Source organism: Neoarius graeffei, chromosome 10, assembly GCF_027579695.1.
Source record: "Neoarius graeffei isolate fNeoGra1 chromosome 10, fNeoGra1.pri, whole genome shotgun sequence".
Lineage (NCBI taxonomy): Eukaryota > Metazoa > Chordata > Actinopteri > Siluriformes > Ariidae > Neoarius > Neoarius graeffei.
This window is the reverse complement of record NC_083578.1, coordinates 88789703-88811010: the sequence shown is the minus strand read 5'-3', so window position 1 is coordinate 88811010 and position 21308 is coordinate 88789703. Positions and strand designations below refer to the sequence as shown.

Genomic DNA, 21308 nt, shown 5'->3' with positions numbered 1-21308 from the left:
CCACTGGGTTCGAACCCAGAACCTTCTTGCTGTGAGGCGACCGGGCTAACCACTACACCACCGTGCTACCAATTGTGATGCAAATTTACAGCAAATGAGACACTTGGGGTCAGCGTCATCTGTGTTAACCTACGCAATCGACCTCAAAACAAAATGGCAGATGGCAGAAACTTACTCAATACACACAGCGCTGCCACAATTAAAACATTTACAAGATAACGTGACACTTAGCTACAGAGATTTACAACCAATAAGCACTGATCAATGCTAGCGCTAATGTTATTAATATACATATCAGACATATTATTGTCAGTCAGCTAAGCAGCAGTAGCTTACTGGCAAACTACGACTAAGTTAGCTACAAAAAAATGTTAGCTCACGATTTTACAATGGTTCACTGAGGAGGGTGAGAGGGAGGGGCTAGGTGGGGGTGAGAGGGAGGGGCTGATGGAGGTTGGAAGCCCACTTCTGATTAGAGTGTGGTAACATTCTTTTTTTTTAAAATAAATACTTCATGATGTAGAGAAAGACCAAACAGTCGACTCTACATCAGCATCGGCCTTGCAAGGTTTGGGATGATTTAAACCAGTAGATGGCACTTTGAGTCATTTTCAACCCACTGAATGCTGATTTTTTAAATAAAAAAATTGTCATTTTGTCAGCATTAACACCATCATTGATGTGATTCCTCAAAGTACAGTCATATCATTTAGTTTACAGCTCAAACACACACACACACACACACACACTTAAGTGTGCAGTACCTCTTTAACTGGCATTTGCAAATTGGCAAAACCTACATCATCAGTACTTTAAAGGGCGCAATAAAGAGTTGACTTTCATGATGTTGAAAATAAAATCTGCCTCTCTCTTTAATATTGTTTTATTATATAGAAAAATGATCAAATCAGTTTGCTTTGGCATTGTTCTTGTCAATCACTGTGAAAAAGGTGTGTCCTCTGTACCTGTCACTGTCAATGAAGGAGGTCTGGCCTTTGTACCTGTCAATTTCAATGAAGATGCTGTGGCTTCTGTATTTGTCAAGCTAAGTGAAAGAGGTGTGGCTTATGCACTGGTAAATCTCAATGAAGGAGGTGTGGCCTCTGTACCAGTCAAGCTCAATGAGCGAAGTGTGGCCCCTGTACTGGTCACTCTCAGTAAAAAAAAGTGTGGCCTATGTACTTGTCAAGCTCACTGAAGGAGGTGTGGCCTACGTACTGGTAAATCTCAATGAAGGAGGTGTGGCTTCTGTACTTGTCAAGCTCAGTGAAGGAGGTGTGGTCTCTCTACTGATAAGTCTCAGTGGAGGTGTGACCTATGTACCTGTCGATCACAATGAAGGAGGTGTGGCTCTGTACCTGTTAGTGAAGATGTGTCCTTTGTACCTGTCAGTTTAAATGAAGGAGATGTGGCCTCTGTACCTGTCAATCACAATGAAGGTGTGGCCTCTGTGCTTGTCAAGCTCACTGAAGGAGGTGTGGCCTACGTACTGGTAAATCTCAATGAAGGAGGTATGGCTTCTGTACTTGTCAAGCTCAGTGAAGGAGGTGTGGTCTCTCTCTACTGATAAGTCTCAGTGGAAGTGTGACCTATGTACCTGTCGATCACAATGAAGGAGGTGTGGCTCTGTACCTGTTAGTGAAGATGTGTCCTTTGTACCTGTCAGTTTAAATGAAGGAGGTGTGGCCTCTGTACCTGTCAATCACAATGAAGAAGGTGTGGCCTCTGTGCTTGTCAAGCTCACTGAAGGAGGTGTGGCCTACGTACTGGTAAGTCTCAGTGAAGGAGGTGTGGCCTCTGTACTTTTCAAACTCAATGAAAGAGATGTGGGCTCTCTACTGGTAATTCGCAATGGAGGTGTGGCCTCTGTACCTATTAATCACAATGAAGGAGGTGTGGCTCTGTACCTGTCAGTGAAGATGTGTCCTTTGTACCTGTCAGTTTAAATGAAGGAGGTGTGGCTCTGTACCTGTCAGTATCAGGTACAGAGATACACACTCCTAATATCCACCTGTTCACAAATTACAGAAGGAATGTGCTTGCAGGAAATAATTTAAATGATAATTACAACCACTCAGCAAGGATTAAAAAAAAATACAGAAAGTGTCTTTGGCTTTTGGTTATGGCACCATCTGGTGGTCAAAATGCTCTTTAACATCAGAATTTCAATGTTTTGTTCGGAGACGCGACAAAAGTTGCAAGACTGCACTGGGACTGTGTGTAGGTTTTGATACAGCCATAAAAATTCAAACACACGCAAAGACAGACACAGATATTCTCTTTTTTATTCAACTCCTACACCCTGATAGACATCATCAGTTTTTATTTTCAGTTAAATAAAAAAGACTAAAATGTTTTTTGATCATTTTTGAACATACTGCCAAATGTATGTGTGTCCCTTGTACATGTAATTGTTTGTTTGTCTGTCTTTATAGGTGTCTCACAACATCCTCCAGGGACAAATCTGTGGACAGACAGACAGAGCGACAACTCCAGTGACACACAGTCTGTGGAAATAAATAATGTGGACTTAAAACAGGAGCCTCTGTCCTCCTGTTCCTCTACCTCTTCTCCTAACACTGGTGTTAGCCAATCATGTCTGAGCATTTCAGCCTGCTGCAATGCTATTGGCTGAACAACCAGGAAATGAGAGAGGTAAGTGTTGATTAATGATTGTGATTTGATAATCTGGTGGTAGTGTGAGCTTGTGGGTATGTGTGTAAGTCTCTTCCTCCAGTTTTGAGGATGTTTCAACACTCATCTGAAGTTTTTCATCAGTTATACAGAGCAGTGGGAAATTTCGCAAGTACTAATGCTCAAAATGAGAATGTTTACAAGAATTAATTCTTAGAAGTAATCTCTGGCATAAAGCGTTCATGGTACCCGTTCATGGTAACCGTGACACAAGCTAATGAGCAAATGATCAGATGATCTTCTGGCCATCAACAATAAACCTTGGGTGGTGGTGGGGGGAGTCTTGTTAAAACAGATTCTGTTTCTTCTAGTGTTTCTTGAAATGGCTGACATTTTAGTAAGAAAGCTAACTACATCTGACTTCCAGCATTTGGGACAGAACTCTTGCCAATCATTGGAGTCTGGAAATGTGATCTGGTCTGAAAAGCATTAGGATGGTCCTTCTTGGTTTTAACTCCAAACACACCTGACTGATGCAGCTTGTCAGATCATTATTAAGGTATTTTTAAGAAATTATCAGCCTCTGTTCCTGTGTACAAGCAGGGTCTACAAGCTTCAGCACCAACAGTCAGGGTCTATAAGCTCCTGCTTGCATCTTGAGGCCTTCAGGCTCCTGCTCTTTTCCTGAGTTCTACCAGCTTCTTCTCTAGTCCTGTGGTCAACAGGCTTCTGCACCAACACTTAGGGTCTCCTAGCTCCTGCTCCAATCTTGATATCTACAATATTCTGCTCAAGACCTGAGTCCTACAAGCTCATGGTCCTAGTCTGATTCCTTCAGGTTTCTGCTCCAGTCGTAAGGCCTACAAGGCTCCGCTCTTGTCCTGGGTCTACAGACTTCTGCACCAATTCTTAGGGTGTACTAGCTCTTGCTTCAGTCTTGAGGCCTTCAAGCTTTTGCTCATGCCCTGAATATACACATTTCTGCACCAATCTTTAAAGTCTACCAGCTCCTGCGCTAGTCCTGAATCAGTCCTGAAGCATCTACTCCAAGCCTGAGGCATATAAGTTTCTACATCAAACCAAACAAACCTTCTGTTCTGAACAACCAGTTTCTGTTGCAGTGTTGAGGTCTATCAGGTTCTGCTCAAAACCTGAGGCCTACAGTTTCTGCTCCAGCCTTGATGACTGGTGCAGAAGTTTTGTAGACCTGAGAGACTACCTGTTCTAGATCCATTCTTGAGGCCTTCATGCTCCTGCTCCAGTCCTGAAGCTTAAAAATCCTGAGGTCAAGAAGTTTCTGCACCAAACTTGAGGTCTGCAGGCTTTGCAATCAGAATTGATGTCTACAATTTTCTACTACAGTCCTGAGATCTACAAGATCCTGCTCCAGATCCTACTTCTGACATTTTAAGTCATACAAGTTTCTGCCATCATCCTGGTGGCTCCAAGGCTCCTTCTTCTTTGATTGACCACTAAGTGCTGAACAAGTTATGCGTCTTTACCCAGTGCATAATTCCATTAATAATGACTGTACTGCTATCCTTACTGCTAACCATCCACTTATACGCCAGAGAAACTGGGAATTCTAAACAAAATAGTTTTTTTTTCTTTTTGCGAACCAATAAAGGATAGTCTCCCCTTCTGAATCTTGGTTCCTTGAGTAGAGTAGAGCTGCTTTGATGCAATGTGCATGAACAATTCTATTTTCTTATATTGAGCTGATTAAGAACGTTGAATGAGTGGTAAAACATCTTTAAAATCATAACACAGTCCAGTTCTCGATGTACTCTTGTACACAATTCAGTGACCTAAAAACCTTCATTGACATCTTTCTTGCTTGAGTCTTTTCACAGTTCATCTCGTGATGCACGGGCAGCAGGGGGCGGCATTTCCCCAGTCACACTATTCTGGGCGATGGGTCGAATGCGGCCCTGTTGGGCGGTTTTCTGAGCCTGGGATCGATCCCAGTCCGTGCTGATGTCCTCATCGTCCCAGATGGTAGATGTCTCAGTATCGCTGAAGTAACCCGGCTCACCCGTGTAGTGTGTTGGGTAAACTAGCAACGGCTCTACTGAGAACGCTCGCAAATCCCTTGGCTCGAAGTGAGACATGTAGGCCATACTGAAAGAGAGAGAAGAAGTTTTGAGTTGCGCTAACTTGATTTCAGACAGGTTGGATAAGTTGGGTAAATTGGACCAAGGGTACTGATACGCTGGTATACCATGACAAGAAACATTTGAATTAACGTTATGTAAAATGGTAGTTACATAGATAGATATTGATGTTTTCATTCAGCAAACCTCATGTAGGTTATAAGTTACAGACATGGTGTATATAGCTAATTATTCTATCCACATTCACTGGATATGAGCAATCGCATGCTCTGATTGGCTACTCTACTACTAGGATATCAGCTCATATACCATGAGTAGAGAAAAACAAAATGACGGCGCGTGTTACTGAACCAACTGAGGACAAAATAAAAACTCTACTTGAAAACAAAACCCACAAAAATACAAAAACTACTGCTGTAATTTCGCTGGTTTGTTAAGCGGAAATGATTTTGTCTGACGTTTTGTATAAAGTTTCTATTTATCGAATTTGCAAAAAAATAAAAATAAAAATGCTCCATTTCTCAAAATCCAGTGAATGAGTGGAATAACTGTTTGTTTTATTCTATCCACAATCTCGTCACACGCGGCTTATAGACAACTCGGTGCTACGCGCCTCATCGGCTATCAGCTTATGTACAACTCGATTTCGTGGAATAATTGTTAACTAGCGGACATGGTTAGAAACTGAATTTCTAGAAATTGTTCATTTCTGTTTTGTGCTTTTGCCTTTGACATTTCAAACAACATAAACAGCTCTTGAAAGACATTAGCCTAGCCTAGCTCTTAGCATTGTGTCTGGACTGAGTTTTTAGCTAGCAAGTTGTAATGTTTACTCAATGTAAACCGACTCTTGCTGGTACTTCCTTGTCTTACAGTGATTCTACTCATTTAATATATTAGGTCAAACATGTTATGTGTTAACTTAGTGTTATAGTAAGTTAAAATACAGCCAAATGTAGCAATGGGATCTCTAAAGTCAGATTTTGGACTTCGTATTCAACAGTAATGCCGTTTGTATTTTCTGGTTATGTGTGGTCTAATAAATTATTGATTTTTTTTTGTATTCATTTATGGATTCAGTTACTTAGGAACCTGCGAGAATATGGTGTGAAAAACAAAAAAAAACACTGAGTGAGTGAGCGACAGTTCTGTGGGTGGAAAAAACAAACGCCTTGTTGATAAGAGAGGTCAGAGGAAAATGGACAGATTGGTTTGAGGTTTGAGCTTTTTTTGCCAGGAAGGATATAGTAACTCATATAATCGCTCTTTACAACCGTGGTGAGCAGAAAAGCATCCCAGCATGCAACAGAAAACAGAAGAGCAGATTGGGTTCGACTCCTGCAGCCAAGAACTGGGATCTTAGAATCAACAAGAAGTTCCCATTAAAGTGACCAGTAAGTGTATGTGTATAATGTGTTGTTGCACGCTATTTTACAGTGTGTATATATAAATAAGTTATTCCATGAAATCGAGTCGTACATGAGCTGATAGGTGATGAGGCACGTAGCACTGAGTTGTCTATAAGCCATGTATGATGAGATTGAGTGGAATAACTGTTTTATTCTATCCATATTCACTGGATTTTGAGAAACAGAGCATGTTATTTTTATTTTTTGCAAATTCAATAAATATAAATTTTATACAAAACATCCAACAAAATCATTTCCACTTAGAATGTAAACAAACCGGTGAAATGACAGGAGCAATTTGTGAAAATGCGATAATATTATAATAATAATTCTTGAAAAAAATACGTTCTTACCTTCAAACATTTTCACCTCATATTTTATTGCCTTTTTTAAAATATTTTTTGGGGTTTTGTTTTCAAGTCGAGTTTTTATTTCATCCTCGGTTGGTTCAGCAACATGCGCTGCCATTTTGTTTTTCTCTACTCACCGTATATGAGCTGATATCCTAGTAGTAGAGTAGCCAATCAGAGCACGCAATTGCTCATATCCAGTACATGTGGAGAGAATAATTATATACATACAGTGGGGTCCAAAAGTCTAAGTCAACTCGTGAAAATGCTTCAATTTTGCATTCTATTCTAATATTGTAAGGAATTTCTTGATTTCTGAACTCAGTGGAAGAGCTGAGACTTGAAGGAAAATCCGACTTTTTGTAAAAATTTGCTTCAATTTATGTAAAGGCCCTAGAAATAGCGCATAATCTTGAATACTGAATATGTAAAATGTTAAACGTTTAAACTGCTCGATTGTTTATTTCTAGTTTTAAACTGAAAATCAGATTTTCAACATGGGCTTTGTTGGGATTAAACTCTCCAGGATCTCTACAGGATGAGGGACAGAAACAGAGGGCTATTGTGTGTAGCAAGAGATTTCTAGAAAAATATGTATGCCAGGACCTGGAACAAACCATTTAGAAATGGTCCCCACACACACACGAAACCCACAAAATGGAAAAAGTTGTGATGCATAATCAAACTGTAACTTATTCTAATGCGAAATTTAATACTGCTCTCCTTCACCCCTTTTACTTTTTATCCCTTTTCTCACTTGATCTGTGACGTTTTAGCAAACGTGCACGAATGAACGTTGCTCTTACCTCAGAAAAAGCACCAGTATAGAAAATAGTAGATATTAATCCATATGCAAATGAACCGCAAATTAAGGTGGGTTTTTTAATTATTGTAGTTTGATCAAATAAATGTATTACAAATAATTTTATTTTGGATGTCAATCAACTTCTAACCCCTCCCAGACCCAGCTTGCTTGGCCGTCCCCTTGTGAGGACATTAAAGAGGCATGAATGGCAAACTGTGTGTTTAGGACTGCGAAAGAACTTCATCATACAGTTCCTAAACAAGCAAGAGGGACAAATCAGCACTCTGAAGGTTTTCATGGGAGATTCATGAAACACACTCCATCTCACGACACTTTATTTATCTCTGTCTGTCTCTCAGTCTCTTAAAGTCTGTCCTTCATGGTTTCCTCATCCAGCAGTCTGTGTGTATCTTTATTTCCTGTTCAACAGACATCAAACAATACTGGAGCTTCACGACATCTCTCTCTCTCTCTCATGTACACACACAGAACCTGCAGTGTATTTATGCAGTAATCCATCCCTCCTTTGCCCCAAACCCTTCTCCTGCCCCCCCCCCACCCCAAGTTCTATCAATGGCATTGCTGTGCTGTTGGAGCAGGAAGCAGAAAGATCCGAGCCCCCCCTCACATTCCTCTTCCTCCTCCTCCGAGAGAGAGTGAGAGGTGAAAGGTGGTCTTTCAGTCTCCGGTGTTTTCAGGAGGAGTGCCGTGACTGTGATTAGAGTATCGAGTCAGTGTAAAGCACAGCTATCACACCTTTGTGCTTTTAAAGTTGTTATTTACCCTGTTTTTCCATTTCTCTGTGAAAATATGGTTTAGATTTGGGGGAAAATCATAGAAATTCAATTGAGTTTTTATTTTAAATACTAAAGTCATAGGCAAATTATAGAAGTTTTATATAATATCTATATCTCAATCATAGGTTTTATTTATCGTCAATATGTACAATGAGTCAAAGACTCATAACAAATACATTCGAACTAATGAAAGATCTAAATAAAAAACAAGCATTAAATTACTATAATAGGTAAATATCAAATATATATTATATAAAGGAGGTCTTTTATAAGACATAATATTAAAAAAAATTAAAATGTCATTAAATTGAGAATATAACTAAATGCAATTTAACTACTGATCACAAATATTAACATTTGCACAAAGTGCCACTAGTAAAGTTCGTTTTCTTTATGGTGCTTTTAAACTTGATAAAAGACTCAAATCGTGCAAAAGTATTAGCCCCCCATTGTTTTGTTTTGTTTTTCCACACAAACTCTGTTATATATTCCTATTTTCACAACATTACAAAAACATTTTAGAGTTCCAAACATTCGGGGGGGGGGTTCAGCACAAAATTAAATGTTACAGAAAAAAAAAATGTTTGTAACATGTCTGAGCAGCATATTCCATAAGAGAGCACATTCTTTTCTGATTAAAAAAGAAAACATAATGAAGGCTGCTGGGTTTTGGTGCAAAATGAAGAAGTGAGTGTGACAGTCAAAGTGTCCAGAAGAACTGTGGCTGGTTCTGGAAGATGCTCAGTAAAACCTACAGCTCATTTCCACATAAAACTGCACTCACTGGACCTCAGACTACTGGTTTTGTTTTTTTAAAGCAAAGAGTCGTCTCACACCAAATATTCACTTTGTTTCATTTATTATGGCTCACTGATTACTGTTTATAGTATTTTTTTTTTTTAATGTTGAAACATTTCATTTTATTATTTTTCAAGCCATTTTTGGTCAACAGCATTTCTTTACATGTGCCCAAGACGTTTGCACAGTACTGTGTGTATATATAAATTATTATTATCTCACCTCATTATCTGTAGCCGCTTTATCCTTCTACAGGGTCGCAGGCAAGCTGGAGCCTATCCCAGCTGACTACGGGCGAAAGGCGGGGTACACCCTGGACAAGTCGCCAGGTCATCACAGGGCTGACACATAGACACAGACAACCATTCACACTCACATTCACACCTACGGTCAATTTAGAGTCACCAGTTAACCTAACCTGCATGTCTTTGGACTGTGGGGGAAACCGGAGCACCCGGAGGAAACCCATGCGGACACGGGGAGAACATGCAAACTCCACACAGAAAGGCCCTCGCTGGCCACGGGGCTCGAACCCGGACCTTCTTGCTGTGAGGTGACAGTGCTAACCACTACACCACCGTGCCGCCCTATTAGTATTATTATGGTTGAACAACTCTTTAGTCCTTTCACGGCTGTCTGATTTAACAATATTTCTAAAATAGGAAAATATAAAATCCCAAAGCACTGAAAGTTCCAACTGACTCACTGTGTCTCTAATATCTCTGTTAATACAGTATATTTAACATATTTTACTTTTTTTTCTTTATTTTATTCACGTCTAATTTAAATTATTGCAAAACTGGACATGTGTAAATATTATTGTGAACACTGTGATGTTACATCTTCAGTAAGTGCCAGTATAGGAAAATAATCAACAGTGGGAAGGTGTGATGAAGCTGATTAACTGTTACCACACTGAATTTAATTTTTTTCCCTTGGCATCACGTCCTGGAGCGTTTTATTTTATTTTTTAAATTTTGTATTTTATTTAAAAAACGATGCATACTTATGTTTTTATAAACAAGTTAATGCAGATCATAGTGGCGGTAAACAGTCGTTCCCTCACCTGTCTCACTTTTTCTCTCTCTTTCGAAATAAATAAGACAAAAAAAAATGCAGATTGCTGTGTTCTTGGGAAAACGCAAAACTGTCCTGAAGATGTTGGGAAAGTTAAAGTTATAGCTTTACATCTGAGTGTTACAGAGCGACCTGCTGTGAAATAGGAGATGCTAGAAGAGTAAGAAAGAAAGGCAAAAGAAGAACAACAGGTGAACAGAGGAGTTGTAGGAGGGCAGGGCAGTGAAGGTGGGAGGGAGAGAGAGAGAGAGAGAGAGAGAGAGAGAGAGATCCAGTTTCAGGGACATGAACATGTGGCAGAGAGGAAAAGGGAGGCCTTGTGTGACCCAGCAGGGACACCGTGCTTAATTTTCTTCACTGAACAATCCAACACTGTGCGCAGGAGAACGAGGTGTGTGTGTGTGTGTGTGTGTGTATAACATCTACTGCAAAAAGTCTGTGTCTTATATAGGAGGCTGTTATTACTGAAGAACACCCAATGGTTATGACAAAAAGAAAAGTTAACTGGATTTTTACACTTTACATTTTCATTCATTCATTCATTGGATCATTCTATATCCATCCATCTGTCATTTCTTTTATTGAGAAATCATTCATCAATCGAGGTAGAAACAAGCATTTTACCATTTAGCCATCTATACACTTCTTTTTCAATCATCCATCTCTCCATCCATCCATCTATCATCTCTGTTTTGATTTATTCATCCAACATTCCATCAGTTCAACACCCACCTGCCCATCCGTTTGTCCATCTATCCATCCATACACCCATCTGTCCATTCACCCCTTGTTTTATCCTTCTGTCTATCATCTATCCATTGTTCTATACATCCATAATTCCATCCATCCACCCATTCCATGTATTCTGTTTGCATTCTCCAATCTACATATTGTTTCATCCATCTCTGTCTGTCCATTTATTCATCCACCAAATGTTTTCTCCATCCATCCATCCAGCCATCCATTCAACCAACCATTTATTCATTCACTGAATCATCCTATATCACCCATCTGTCATTTCCTTTATTGATACAAGTACTTTACCATTTAACCATCTATACACTGTTTTATTCAATCATCCATCCATCCATCCATCCATCCATCCATCCATCCATCCATCACTATCAATCTTTCTATCATCTATTTTTTAATTTATTCATCCATAATTCCATCAGTTCACCACCTACCTGCCCATCCAACCATCCATCCACCCACCCATCCATCTGTCCTTTCATCCATTGTTTTATCATTCCATCTATCATCTATCCATTGTTCTATACATCCATAATTCCACCCATTCCATCTATTCTGTTTGCACTCTACCATCTACATATTGTTTCATCCATCCATCCATCCATCCATCCATCCATCCATCCATCCATCCATCCATCCATCCATCCATTCACCTATTCCTCCATCAATCTCTGTCTGTCCATTTATTCATCCACCAATTGCTTTATCCATCCAGACATCCCTTCATCCACCCAACCAGTCAATCATATATCCAACCATCTGTCAGTGTGTCAATCCATCCACCTACCCATCAAACCGATCATCCATCCATCCATCCATCCATCCATCCATCCATCCATCCATCCATCCATCCATCCATCCATCCATCCATCCACCAACTGCTTTCTCCATCCATTCACTTCCCCAATAATTAATTAATTCACTGGATCATCCTCTATCCATCCATCTGTCATTTCCTTTATTGAAAAAAGCACGTTACCATTTAACCATCTATACACTGTTTTATTCAATCATCCATCATTATGTCCATCCATCTATCCATCCATCACTATCCAGCTTTCAATCATCTATTTTTTATTTATTCATCCATAATTCCATCAGTTCACCACCCACCTGCCCATCTAACTGTCCATCTGCCCACCCATCCATCTGTCTTTTCATCCATTGTTTTATCCTTCCATTTACCATCTATCCATTGTTCTACATATCCATTGTTCTACACATCGATAATTCCACCCATTCTGTTTGCACTCTACCATCTACATATTACTTTATCCATCCATCCATCCATCCATCCATCCATCCATCCATCCATCCATCCATCCATCCATCCATCCATTCACCTATTCTTCCATCTCTCTGTGCATTTATTCATCCACCAATTCTTTTCTCCATCCAGCCATCCAACCATTCCTTCATCCACCCAACCAGTCATCCAATCAGTCATACATCTAACCGTCTGTCCATCCATTCATCCATCCACCAATTGCTTTCTCCATCCATCCATCCATCCATCCATCCATCCATCCATCCATCCATCCATCCATCCATCCATCCATCCACCCACTTCCCCACCCTTTCTCCTCCAACTCTTTTTCTTACTTGGGGTGTTTGTTGAACATGATGGGCAGGAACTCATCCACAGGCAGCATGCGGGTGAAGGGCTGAGCTGAGAGCAGTTTGTTGGCTCCGTTCAGAGAGAGAGCGTATGCCAGCGTCCAGTACGAGTAATCAGCCTCCACCAGGTTATTCACTCCATCCACAGAGAGCTCGGGCTGTGTCACCTGCATCCGCTTACGCCCCACATAGCTATACACACACACACACACACACACACACACACACACACACACACACACACACACACAATAAAAATATATACACAAGTCCAGTAAAAGCCTATCTGTGTGTGTGTGTGTGTGTATATGTGTGTCTCACATGAGGTCCCAGTCCAGCTGAACCTTCTCCACATCCTCCATGATGGTTTGTAGCCTCCTCTTAAACCTGGGCTCAAATCTCACATCATCCTCCAGAACTAACACATGTTGCAGACCCTTCTCCACCATCTAAAACACACACACACACAAAACAAGCTGATTTCAGGTTGCCCTATTAGCAAGAAAACAGATTTTTGAGGTAATATTTTGTGTGTGTGTGTGTGTGTGTGCGCGTGTACCTGTGTCCATATAGAGTGGTGGCTGAGGAAGCAGCCAATCTCCCCTCTGGTCAGCACCCTGCCTGAATATGGATCTTTATAATCCGGCATCATCTCGATCCCCAGCGCCTGCAGCTGAGATGAGTTCAGAGCCCTGACACAGAGACACACAGAGAGGGGGACGACATGAAAGAGAGTTTTATGTAAAGAATAAAACAGTCCAGGGCATTCTGTTATAGGTAAATAATCAACGACGCGGTGGTGTAAATGCCACTGTGAACACACACCCTGAAGTGTTTTATTTGTCTTGCACCACAGCGATTAAAATTTTGGTACAATGACATCATTCTTTTAACCCATTTGCAGGGCTGTGTGTGGTTGTTCTTTCAGACAGAGAGAGAGTGTGTGTGTGTGTGTGTGTGTAAACTCTGTGACCTACTTGCCATCCACAGCGTTGGTGATAGCGACCTCTATACCCAGAGCGGCCAGAGAACTCAACATCCGCTCCCTCCGGTCCTTCCTCCGCTTCAGATTAATCAGGAAGATCTGACAGAGAGAGAGGGGAAGAGACAGCAAGGGAGACAGAGACAGAGAGAGAAAGAGGGGGAGAGAGATCGAGTGAGAGCAAGAGAGAGAGACAGACAGACAGACAGAGGGGGAGAGAGAGACAGGGGGAGAAAGAGACAGAGAGGGAGACAGAGAGACAGACAGAGAGAGACAGACAGACAGACAGAAAGGGAAAGAGAGGGAGACAGTGAGAGAGAGTGAGAGAGACAGAAGGGGGAGAGAGAGACAGACAGACAGACACAGGGGGAGAGAGAGGGAGACAGAGTGAGACAGACAGAGAGGAGGAGAGAGAGAGAGAGACAGATAGACAGACAGAGGGGGAGAGAGAGACAGACAGAGAGAGAGAGAGATATGAAGGATGTGTTATGGAAAAAAGGAACAGGACGGGAGAGACAGAGGGTTCACACACTTCGTCTATGTGTCAGTCTCTTATAGCTCTTTTCCATCAGGATGGTTCCGGTGCTGGTGTGGACCCAGTTCTGTCTTGGTGCCTTCTGAGAACTGGCTCACATTTTGATGGGTTTGAGAACCGAATTTTATGTAGTAGAAGTTCTGATTATTTCCAATTAAATCCTACCACGGGTAACATTTGTGGGGGAAAAATCTGAAGGTGGCCAGAACGCATCTGCTTTACTTACGTTTTATAAATTTGCTTTTAAATTCGTTACATCTTGCCGTTTGAAAGCTGCCTGCATGAATCGTCTTCTGATTTTGCTGAAGTTTTTAATCAAAATGAAGGTGAATTTCTTGTAGTAGCCCTGCCCACAGCTACTGACATCAGAGGATACAACTTTAGGACCAGCAAGTTTCTGAATTTTTTGCAGCAGCACCGGGGTTTTTTTTCCAGTCAAATTGTGTGGAACCGGTTCTAGATTAGACACCAGAACCGCTTCGGTGGAAAAGTGCTATCAGTCTGTTTAGACTATCAGTCCATCATTCTTTTAGTCTATCAGTCCTTCAGGGCCATTATTCCAACACTGTCAGTTTGTTCACCTTTCTGTCCATTAACCTGAAATCCCATCAGTCTCTCATCCATCATTCTGTTCATCATTACATTGATCTGTCATTACAGTCTGTTCATCTGTCTGTCATTCCTTCAGTCCATCATTCTGTTGTTCTTTTAATCAGCCAGTTTGTGAGACTGTCAGTCAATTACTCTCTCATCCAGTCCATCAACGCCCCCTCACCTCATCAAACCCCATCTTATCCTGAGGTTTTGGAGGAACGAACACAAACCCTGAAGGCTCGATCTGGTGGTCGACTGTAAGAAAATGAGAAACAGTGTGAGGCGCGAGTCATGTTCCTCTTGAACAGACTGTTAGAAAAAAACAGTGGTGGAAGGAGAAAATGACTAAAGTGTAATATTACAGCTTGTGTGTGAGAGAGAGAGAGACTTACTGAGTGCCTCGGTGATGGTGTGTGTGAAACTTTCCTCTTCATCCTCTATGCTCTGATGGGCCTTCAGGGGAATGGGCAGGAAACCATAGTGCTCCTTGTTGCACACAAACATCTGTACTCCTACACACACACACACACACACGCTTCAGGAAATCTGATGCCATCATTCATAACATACTCATAACATATAAATTTAAAGTGTGGCCTCAGTGAAGGAGGTGTGGCCTCTGTGCCTGGAAGTCTAAGTGGTGGAGGCGTGGCCTTTGTAATTCTTAGTCCAAGTGATGGAGGCATGGCCTTTGTAATTCTTAGTCCCAGTGGTGGAGGTGTGGCCTTTGTAATTCTTAGTCCCAGTGGTGGAGGCGTGGCCTTTGTAATTCTTAGTCCCAGTGGTGGAGGCATGGCCTTTGTAATTCTTTGTCCCAGTGATGGAGGCGTGGCCTTTGTAATTCTTAGTCCAAGTGGTGGAGGGGTGGCCTTTGTAATTCTTAGTCCCAGTGGTGGAGGCGTGGCCTTTGTAATTCTTAGTCCAAGTGGTGGAGGCGTGGCCTTTGTAATTCTTAGTCCCAGTGGTGGAGGCATGGCCTTTGTAATTCTTCATCCCAGTGATGGAGGCGTGGCCTTTGTAATTTCTAGCCCAAAAGAAAGAAGCATAGCCTCTCTAATTGTTCATCCCAGTGAAGGAGGCGTGGCATCTGTGTCTGTGTGTGTGTCAGTCCCAGTAAAGGAGACACATCCTCTGTGTGATTAGTCTGTCGTTGTGGTGTAGCCTTACTCTTGTTAAAGCTAACACTTTTCTCTCATTTTTGAATGACGTTTAGAATATTTCTGCAACTTTATGCACAATACTGATCACATTGCATTGAACTGAATTAACTTTTATTCTTTAAACCTTTCATACTTCTATTGTCTCAGAAGAAGAGAGACACACATATGGTTAGTGGTTGCTTGATCACAGATGTGCACACACCAATATTTTACTTTGTACTTTATATGTTTATATGTATATATCAACCACTTTATATCCAGTATCTCGATATACTTCCAAAATTATTAGAATTACGTTCCGAGGTGTACCCCAGAGGATTCCTGGTCCCCGTGAACGTGCAGTGCGATATGAAATCATCGTATTTCTATATTGGTTATGTTTTGGCACTATTGAACTTAAAATCCACTAGATAGCAGTAAAGATGTATGACATTGTTGAGCACAGACTTTCACCAAGGCCAAATGCTGTATCTTGCAATGTTATTGAAAGTGAAACCAAGTTCATGGATTCGCCCTGTGACTCAGATCTGCTCCAAAATTTAACGGGTTCTTTGTTGGCCAATGCTACACTCTTCCACCAAGTTTAATAGAAATCGGATTGGTAGGTTTTACACAATCCTGCTTAAAGTCAGACAAATAAGCAGACACATAAACAAATGGCAAAGAAAACATAACCTCGCTAGCGGAGGAGGAAACTGACTGCAGCTCACCAAGTTTATTTTTCTAATCATGAATCAGCTTGGCTTCTGTAGCAGATCCTCTGTGTCAAATCACATGCATTTATGCAAATAATTTAGCTGCAAAAAACTCAACTTAGGTGTTAGAGTGGACAAAACGCATAACATATAATGGTGCAGTGTTCAGTACTTTTGTGTGTGTGTGTGTGGGGGAATTGGATGCATAATTAGACTTTATTGGTCTTCATATGGTCTGATTTACTGTGGCTGTTTGTGCGTGGGTGTTCTACTGTGGGTAATGATGTGTGAACCTCACTTCCAGTGGAGTTACTGTAAACACACACACACACCTGATTCACGAGCAGAAAAAGCAAACACCATGATATCGTCGAATGCCCAGCTGTAGTTGGGATGCGGAGGGTTGAAGGCCAGCGCACGAGAGGAGCTGCGTCTCAAATCCAGCAGAAAGGTGGAGTGAATCATGGGAACGGTGAAGCAGCCCAGACGCCTCCACTCACGGATGGGCTGGTAGTCTGGGGTGCGCTTATAGTAGCCCTGAGGGAGAGAGAGAGAGGTTGACACCAAAGTATAGAAGTGTGGAGAGTCGATCAGAATGCAGTCTTCAGGATCCTGAAGGTTGTTTCCTCTGTGGGCATGAGGTGGAATTACATCCTGGATGGGATGCCAGAACACCATATACACATGTTTTCACACCTACAAGCCATTCAGAATAGCCAACACACATCCAGCATGTTTTTGTGACGGGGAGGAAACCGGAAAACCCAAAGGAAACCCACATGGACACAGAGAGAACATGCAAAACACCACAGGACCAAACCTGGTATTCTGGAGCTGTGAGGCAGTGACACTTCCTGTCTGAATCAAGTATAATAAATGAGACTGCCAATGACAGCGTAGCTCACTCGGGCCCCATCTAGTCCAGAAAGAACGATCTAAAGTGGGACACCTTGCGCAAGAAATATTGCAAGCTATATATAGATGCTATATCCACCCTAGGAATACTGACCTATTTACCAGAAAGAATCCAAAATGGTGAGGAATTGACCGAGAAGAAGCGATTTTTGTTGAACTGTTCATTACGACTTAATTAGTCCATAACTTCATTAATAACTGTAATAAAGCAAATCTGGGTAGAAGTTATATGCACCCTCGGTACCCCTACCTTTCTGCCAAAAAGAATAAAAATCGGTGAAGAATTGAGAGAGAAGAAGCGATTTTTGTGAACTGTAGACAATGCTACACGGATTAAGGACGACAGACAATGGACGGATGACAACACACGATGGCATAAGCTCATTGTCTACTGGCCGGATGAGCAAATAATTTGTCTACATATGAAAGTGTGTAGGAGAGAGAAAGAAAGAGACAGACAGACAGAGAGAGTGTGTGTACCTGAGGAGTGATGCCACACCAGAAGTTGGAGTAGAGTGAACGTGATTCCAACATGGGCGCCACCAGAGTCCGATTCTCCGCTATCAGGAGGTCCAACACCCGCGGGTTGGTCAGAAGATTATCACTGTCCACAAACTGAGAGAGAGAGAGAGAGAGATTCATCTTTCCAACTAACCTCTGTGTTTCCCAAAGAGGAGGATGGACTTTGATCACAACTATATAATGCGATGTTCTTGAATGTCCAACTTCTCTAATGTAACTATTAACGGATAAAAAGTATGATATGTCAAGCTCCCAAGTGGTGCAAAGAAAAGTGTTCATGTATTTTCAGGAGATTATGACTTCAAATCCCAATAATTCCAGGGCATCTCTGGAGCTGAAAGAACAAAATTGTCTGTATGCTCTGGGTGGGAGGGGCAAACACTAGCTAGCCAATCGTGGATGTCTGTGAGCTCATATATGCAGGGCAGATAACGCTTTCCTCTGAGTGCATTGCACCACCCTGTGATTTGGTTAGTAGTATGTCCCATTTGAATGGGAAAATCGGAATTCCCATATCCCCAGTTGGAAATTTCACCTGCACCGCCCCCTGAACTCAGATTTTTTACTTGGAAAGGTGGTAGAACCTCACCAAGCTCAACCTCAAAATCCAAAATGGCTGATCCGTGTATCAAAAATAAAACGTTGTCGTCATATACCGTTTATTAGAACATCTGTCTTATTTGTGTCTCATTAAATCAGTCGTATATACAGTACTGTCCAATGTCCATCCATGGACATGTTGCTATGGCGTTTGTATGTGCAAACTACCACATAATGCATTTTTATCATCTGGTATTGCTAACAATGGCTAACAATGGCGCCCATCTTGGTTTTCCGAGCTGTATTTACTGGAACATGGTCAACTCAGGAGTGACGTCATTCCCAGCTCCGCCTTCCAACCGAGCATTGGGGTAATTAAATGCTTTCCTGAATTTCTTACTGAGAATTTTGACTTAGCTTCCCTTTTCACTGAAGGTGATCAAGTTCTGAGTGAAACTGAACGCACTGATTCCTGACCAGGAGCAATTTATTGCTTAGAATCTTTATGGTAGAAAATAACTAGTATGGCAAGAGCTCTTTAGGCCAGAGTTACCAACCAAACCCGTGTTCGCAATATTTTCATGAATTAAGTGATATACAGTTAGATCTAGAATGATATTTTGACAGGATACAGTTCTCTCACCAGGATGTAGTCGGCCCAGCGGTGGCGTGCTGCCTCCAGAGCAGCCTGTCTGAGCTTCAGCAGGTGGTTAAATCGGGACAGCGGCCAGTGCTTGGGCCCCCACTCATCTGTATAAGAGCTGTAATAAAACAGCGGGATTAGAGAAGCATCACTTATTCTTTCATGACATTTACCTCTATTACAACTCCAGTGGGATTATCATTCTTATCAAAGAATATGTGACCAAAAATCTTATGTACATCATGTCCTGCTTACCCCAGATGCATGTAGTTGATCAGGAAAGCTAATCTTGTGTGTAAAGTCTTCCTTAAAACACATGCAGATCCTTCAGTGATGTCACTCAGACTTGCTAATGTTCAGGACACACCAGAATCTACCAGAATCCTTTTGGGTTTGTCCTCACTTCGACACTTCAGACAAACCCAAAAAACGCACAACACTGGACAAGCTTCTCCAAAACTGCAGGGGAAACTAGCACTTCTCCAATGTGCCGACCATTCCGTGTCTCACTCTGTACTGACAAATTCCTCACTCTCAGAAGACATTTTAACCCTTATGATTAAAACCCAACTGCAAATACCCAGCCACTGGGGTTACACAAGCCAGTGCATACTTAGTGTCGGTCCCAAGCCTGGATAGATTGGGGAGGATTGCGTCAGGAAGGGCATCCGGTGTAAAACCTACAGTGGTGCTTGAAAGTTTGTGAACCCTTTAGAATTTTCTATATTTCTGCATAAATATGACCTAAAACATCATCAGATTTTCACACAAGTCCTAAAAGTAGATAAAGAGAACCCAGTTAAACAAATGAGACAAAAATATTAGACTTGGTCATTTATTTATTGAGGAAAATGATCCAATATTACATATCTGTGAGTGGCAAAAGTATGTGAACCTTTGCTTTCAGTATCTGGTGTGACCCCCTTGTGCAGCAATAACTGCAGCTAAACATTTGCGGTAACTGTTGATCAGTCCTGCACACCGGCTTGGAGGAATTTTAGCCCATTCCTCCGTATAGAACAGCTTCAACTCTGGGATGTTGGTAGGTTTCCTCACATGAACTGCTCTCTTCAGGTCCTTCCACAACATTTCCATTGGATTAAGGTCAGGACTTTGACTTGGCCGTTCCAAAACATTAACTTTATTCTTCTTTAACCATTCTTTGGTAGAATGACTTATGTGCTTAGGGTCGTTGTCTTGCTGCATGACCCACCTTCTCTTGAGATTCAGTTCATGGACAGACGTCCTGACATTTTCCTTTAGAATTCGCTAGTATAATTCAGAATTCATTGTTCCATCAATGATGGCAAGCCATCCTGGCCCAGATGCAGCAAAACAGGCCCAAACCATGATACTACCACCACCATGTTTCACAGATGGGATAAGGCTCTTTTGCTGGAATGCAGTGTTTTCCTTTCTCCAAACATAACGCTTTTCATTTAAACCAAAAAGTTTTATTTTGGTCTCATCCATCCACAAAACATTTTTCCAATAGCCTTCTGACTTGTCCACGTGATCTTTAGCAAACTGCAGATGAGCAGCAATGTTCTTTCTGGAGAGCAGTGGCTTTCTCCTTGCAACCCTGCCATGCACACCATTGTTGTTCAGTGTTCTCCTGATGGTGGACTCATGAACATTAACATTAGCCAATGTGAGCGAGGCCTTCAGTTGCTTAGAAGTTACCCTGGGGTCCTTTGTGACCTCGCCGACTATTACACGCCTTGTTCTTGGAGTGATCTTTGTTGGTCGACCACTCCTGGGGAGGGTAACAATGGTCTTGAATTTCCTCCATTTGTACACAATCTGTCTGACTGTGGATTGGTGGAGTCCAAACTCTTTAGAGATGGTTTTGTAACCTTTTCCAGCCTGATGAGCATCAACAATGCTTTTTCTGAGGTCCTCAGAAATCTCCTTTGTTCATGCCATGATACACTTCCACAGACATGTGTTGTGAAGATCAGACTTTGAAAGATCCCTGTTCTTTAAGTAAAACAAGGTGCCCACTCACACCTGATTGTCATCCCACTGATTGAAAACACCTGACTCTAATTTCACCTTCAAATTAACTGCTAATCCTAGAGGTTCACATACTTTTGCCACTCACAGATATGTAATATTGGATCATTTTCCTCAATAAATAAATGACCAAGTCTAATATTTTTGTCTCATTTGTTTAACTGGGTTCTCTTTATCTACTTTTAGGACTTGTGTGAAAATCTGATGATGTTTTAGGTCATATTTATGCAGAAATATAGAAAATTCTAAAGGGTTCACAAACTTTCAAGCACCACTGTATACTTACTCACTTACTTAACTGCATCTGACAGAAGCCAGTGACATGATGAAGTTCTTCCTCTAGCTCACCCTG

The 21308-nt window shown here is 41.5% G+C and overlaps 1 protein-coding gene across 1 annotated transcript in view; it reads right to left on the bottom strand.

The window, feature by feature from the left end:
• Positions 1-2306: 2306 nt before the first annotated feature.
• The window catches only part of colgalt2b (collagen beta(1-O)galactosyltransferase 2b), an 80526-nt gene continuing 61524 nt past the window's right edge, over positions 2307-21308 (bottom strand). The window contains exons 4-13 of the mRNA XM_060932558.1: positions 18941-19058; positions 17716-17850; positions 16653-16857; positions 14858-14977; positions 14647-14720; positions 13332-13438; positions 12914-13046; positions 12676-12803; positions 12340-12546; positions 2307-4755 (exon numbers count right to left, since the gene is read on the bottom strand). Of these exons, the coding sequence (XP_060788541.1) occupies positions 4482-4755; positions 12340-12546; positions 12676-12803; positions 12914-13046; positions 13332-13438; positions 14647-14720; positions 14858-14977; positions 16653-16857; positions 17716-17850; positions 18941-19058 (1501 nt within the window). The 3' untranslated portion in view covers positions 2307-4481. The remainder of the gene's footprint in view (positions 4756-12339; positions 12547-12675; positions 12804-12913; positions 13047-13331; positions 13439-14646; positions 14721-14857; positions 14978-16652; positions 16858-17715; positions 17851-18940; positions 19059-21308) is intronic.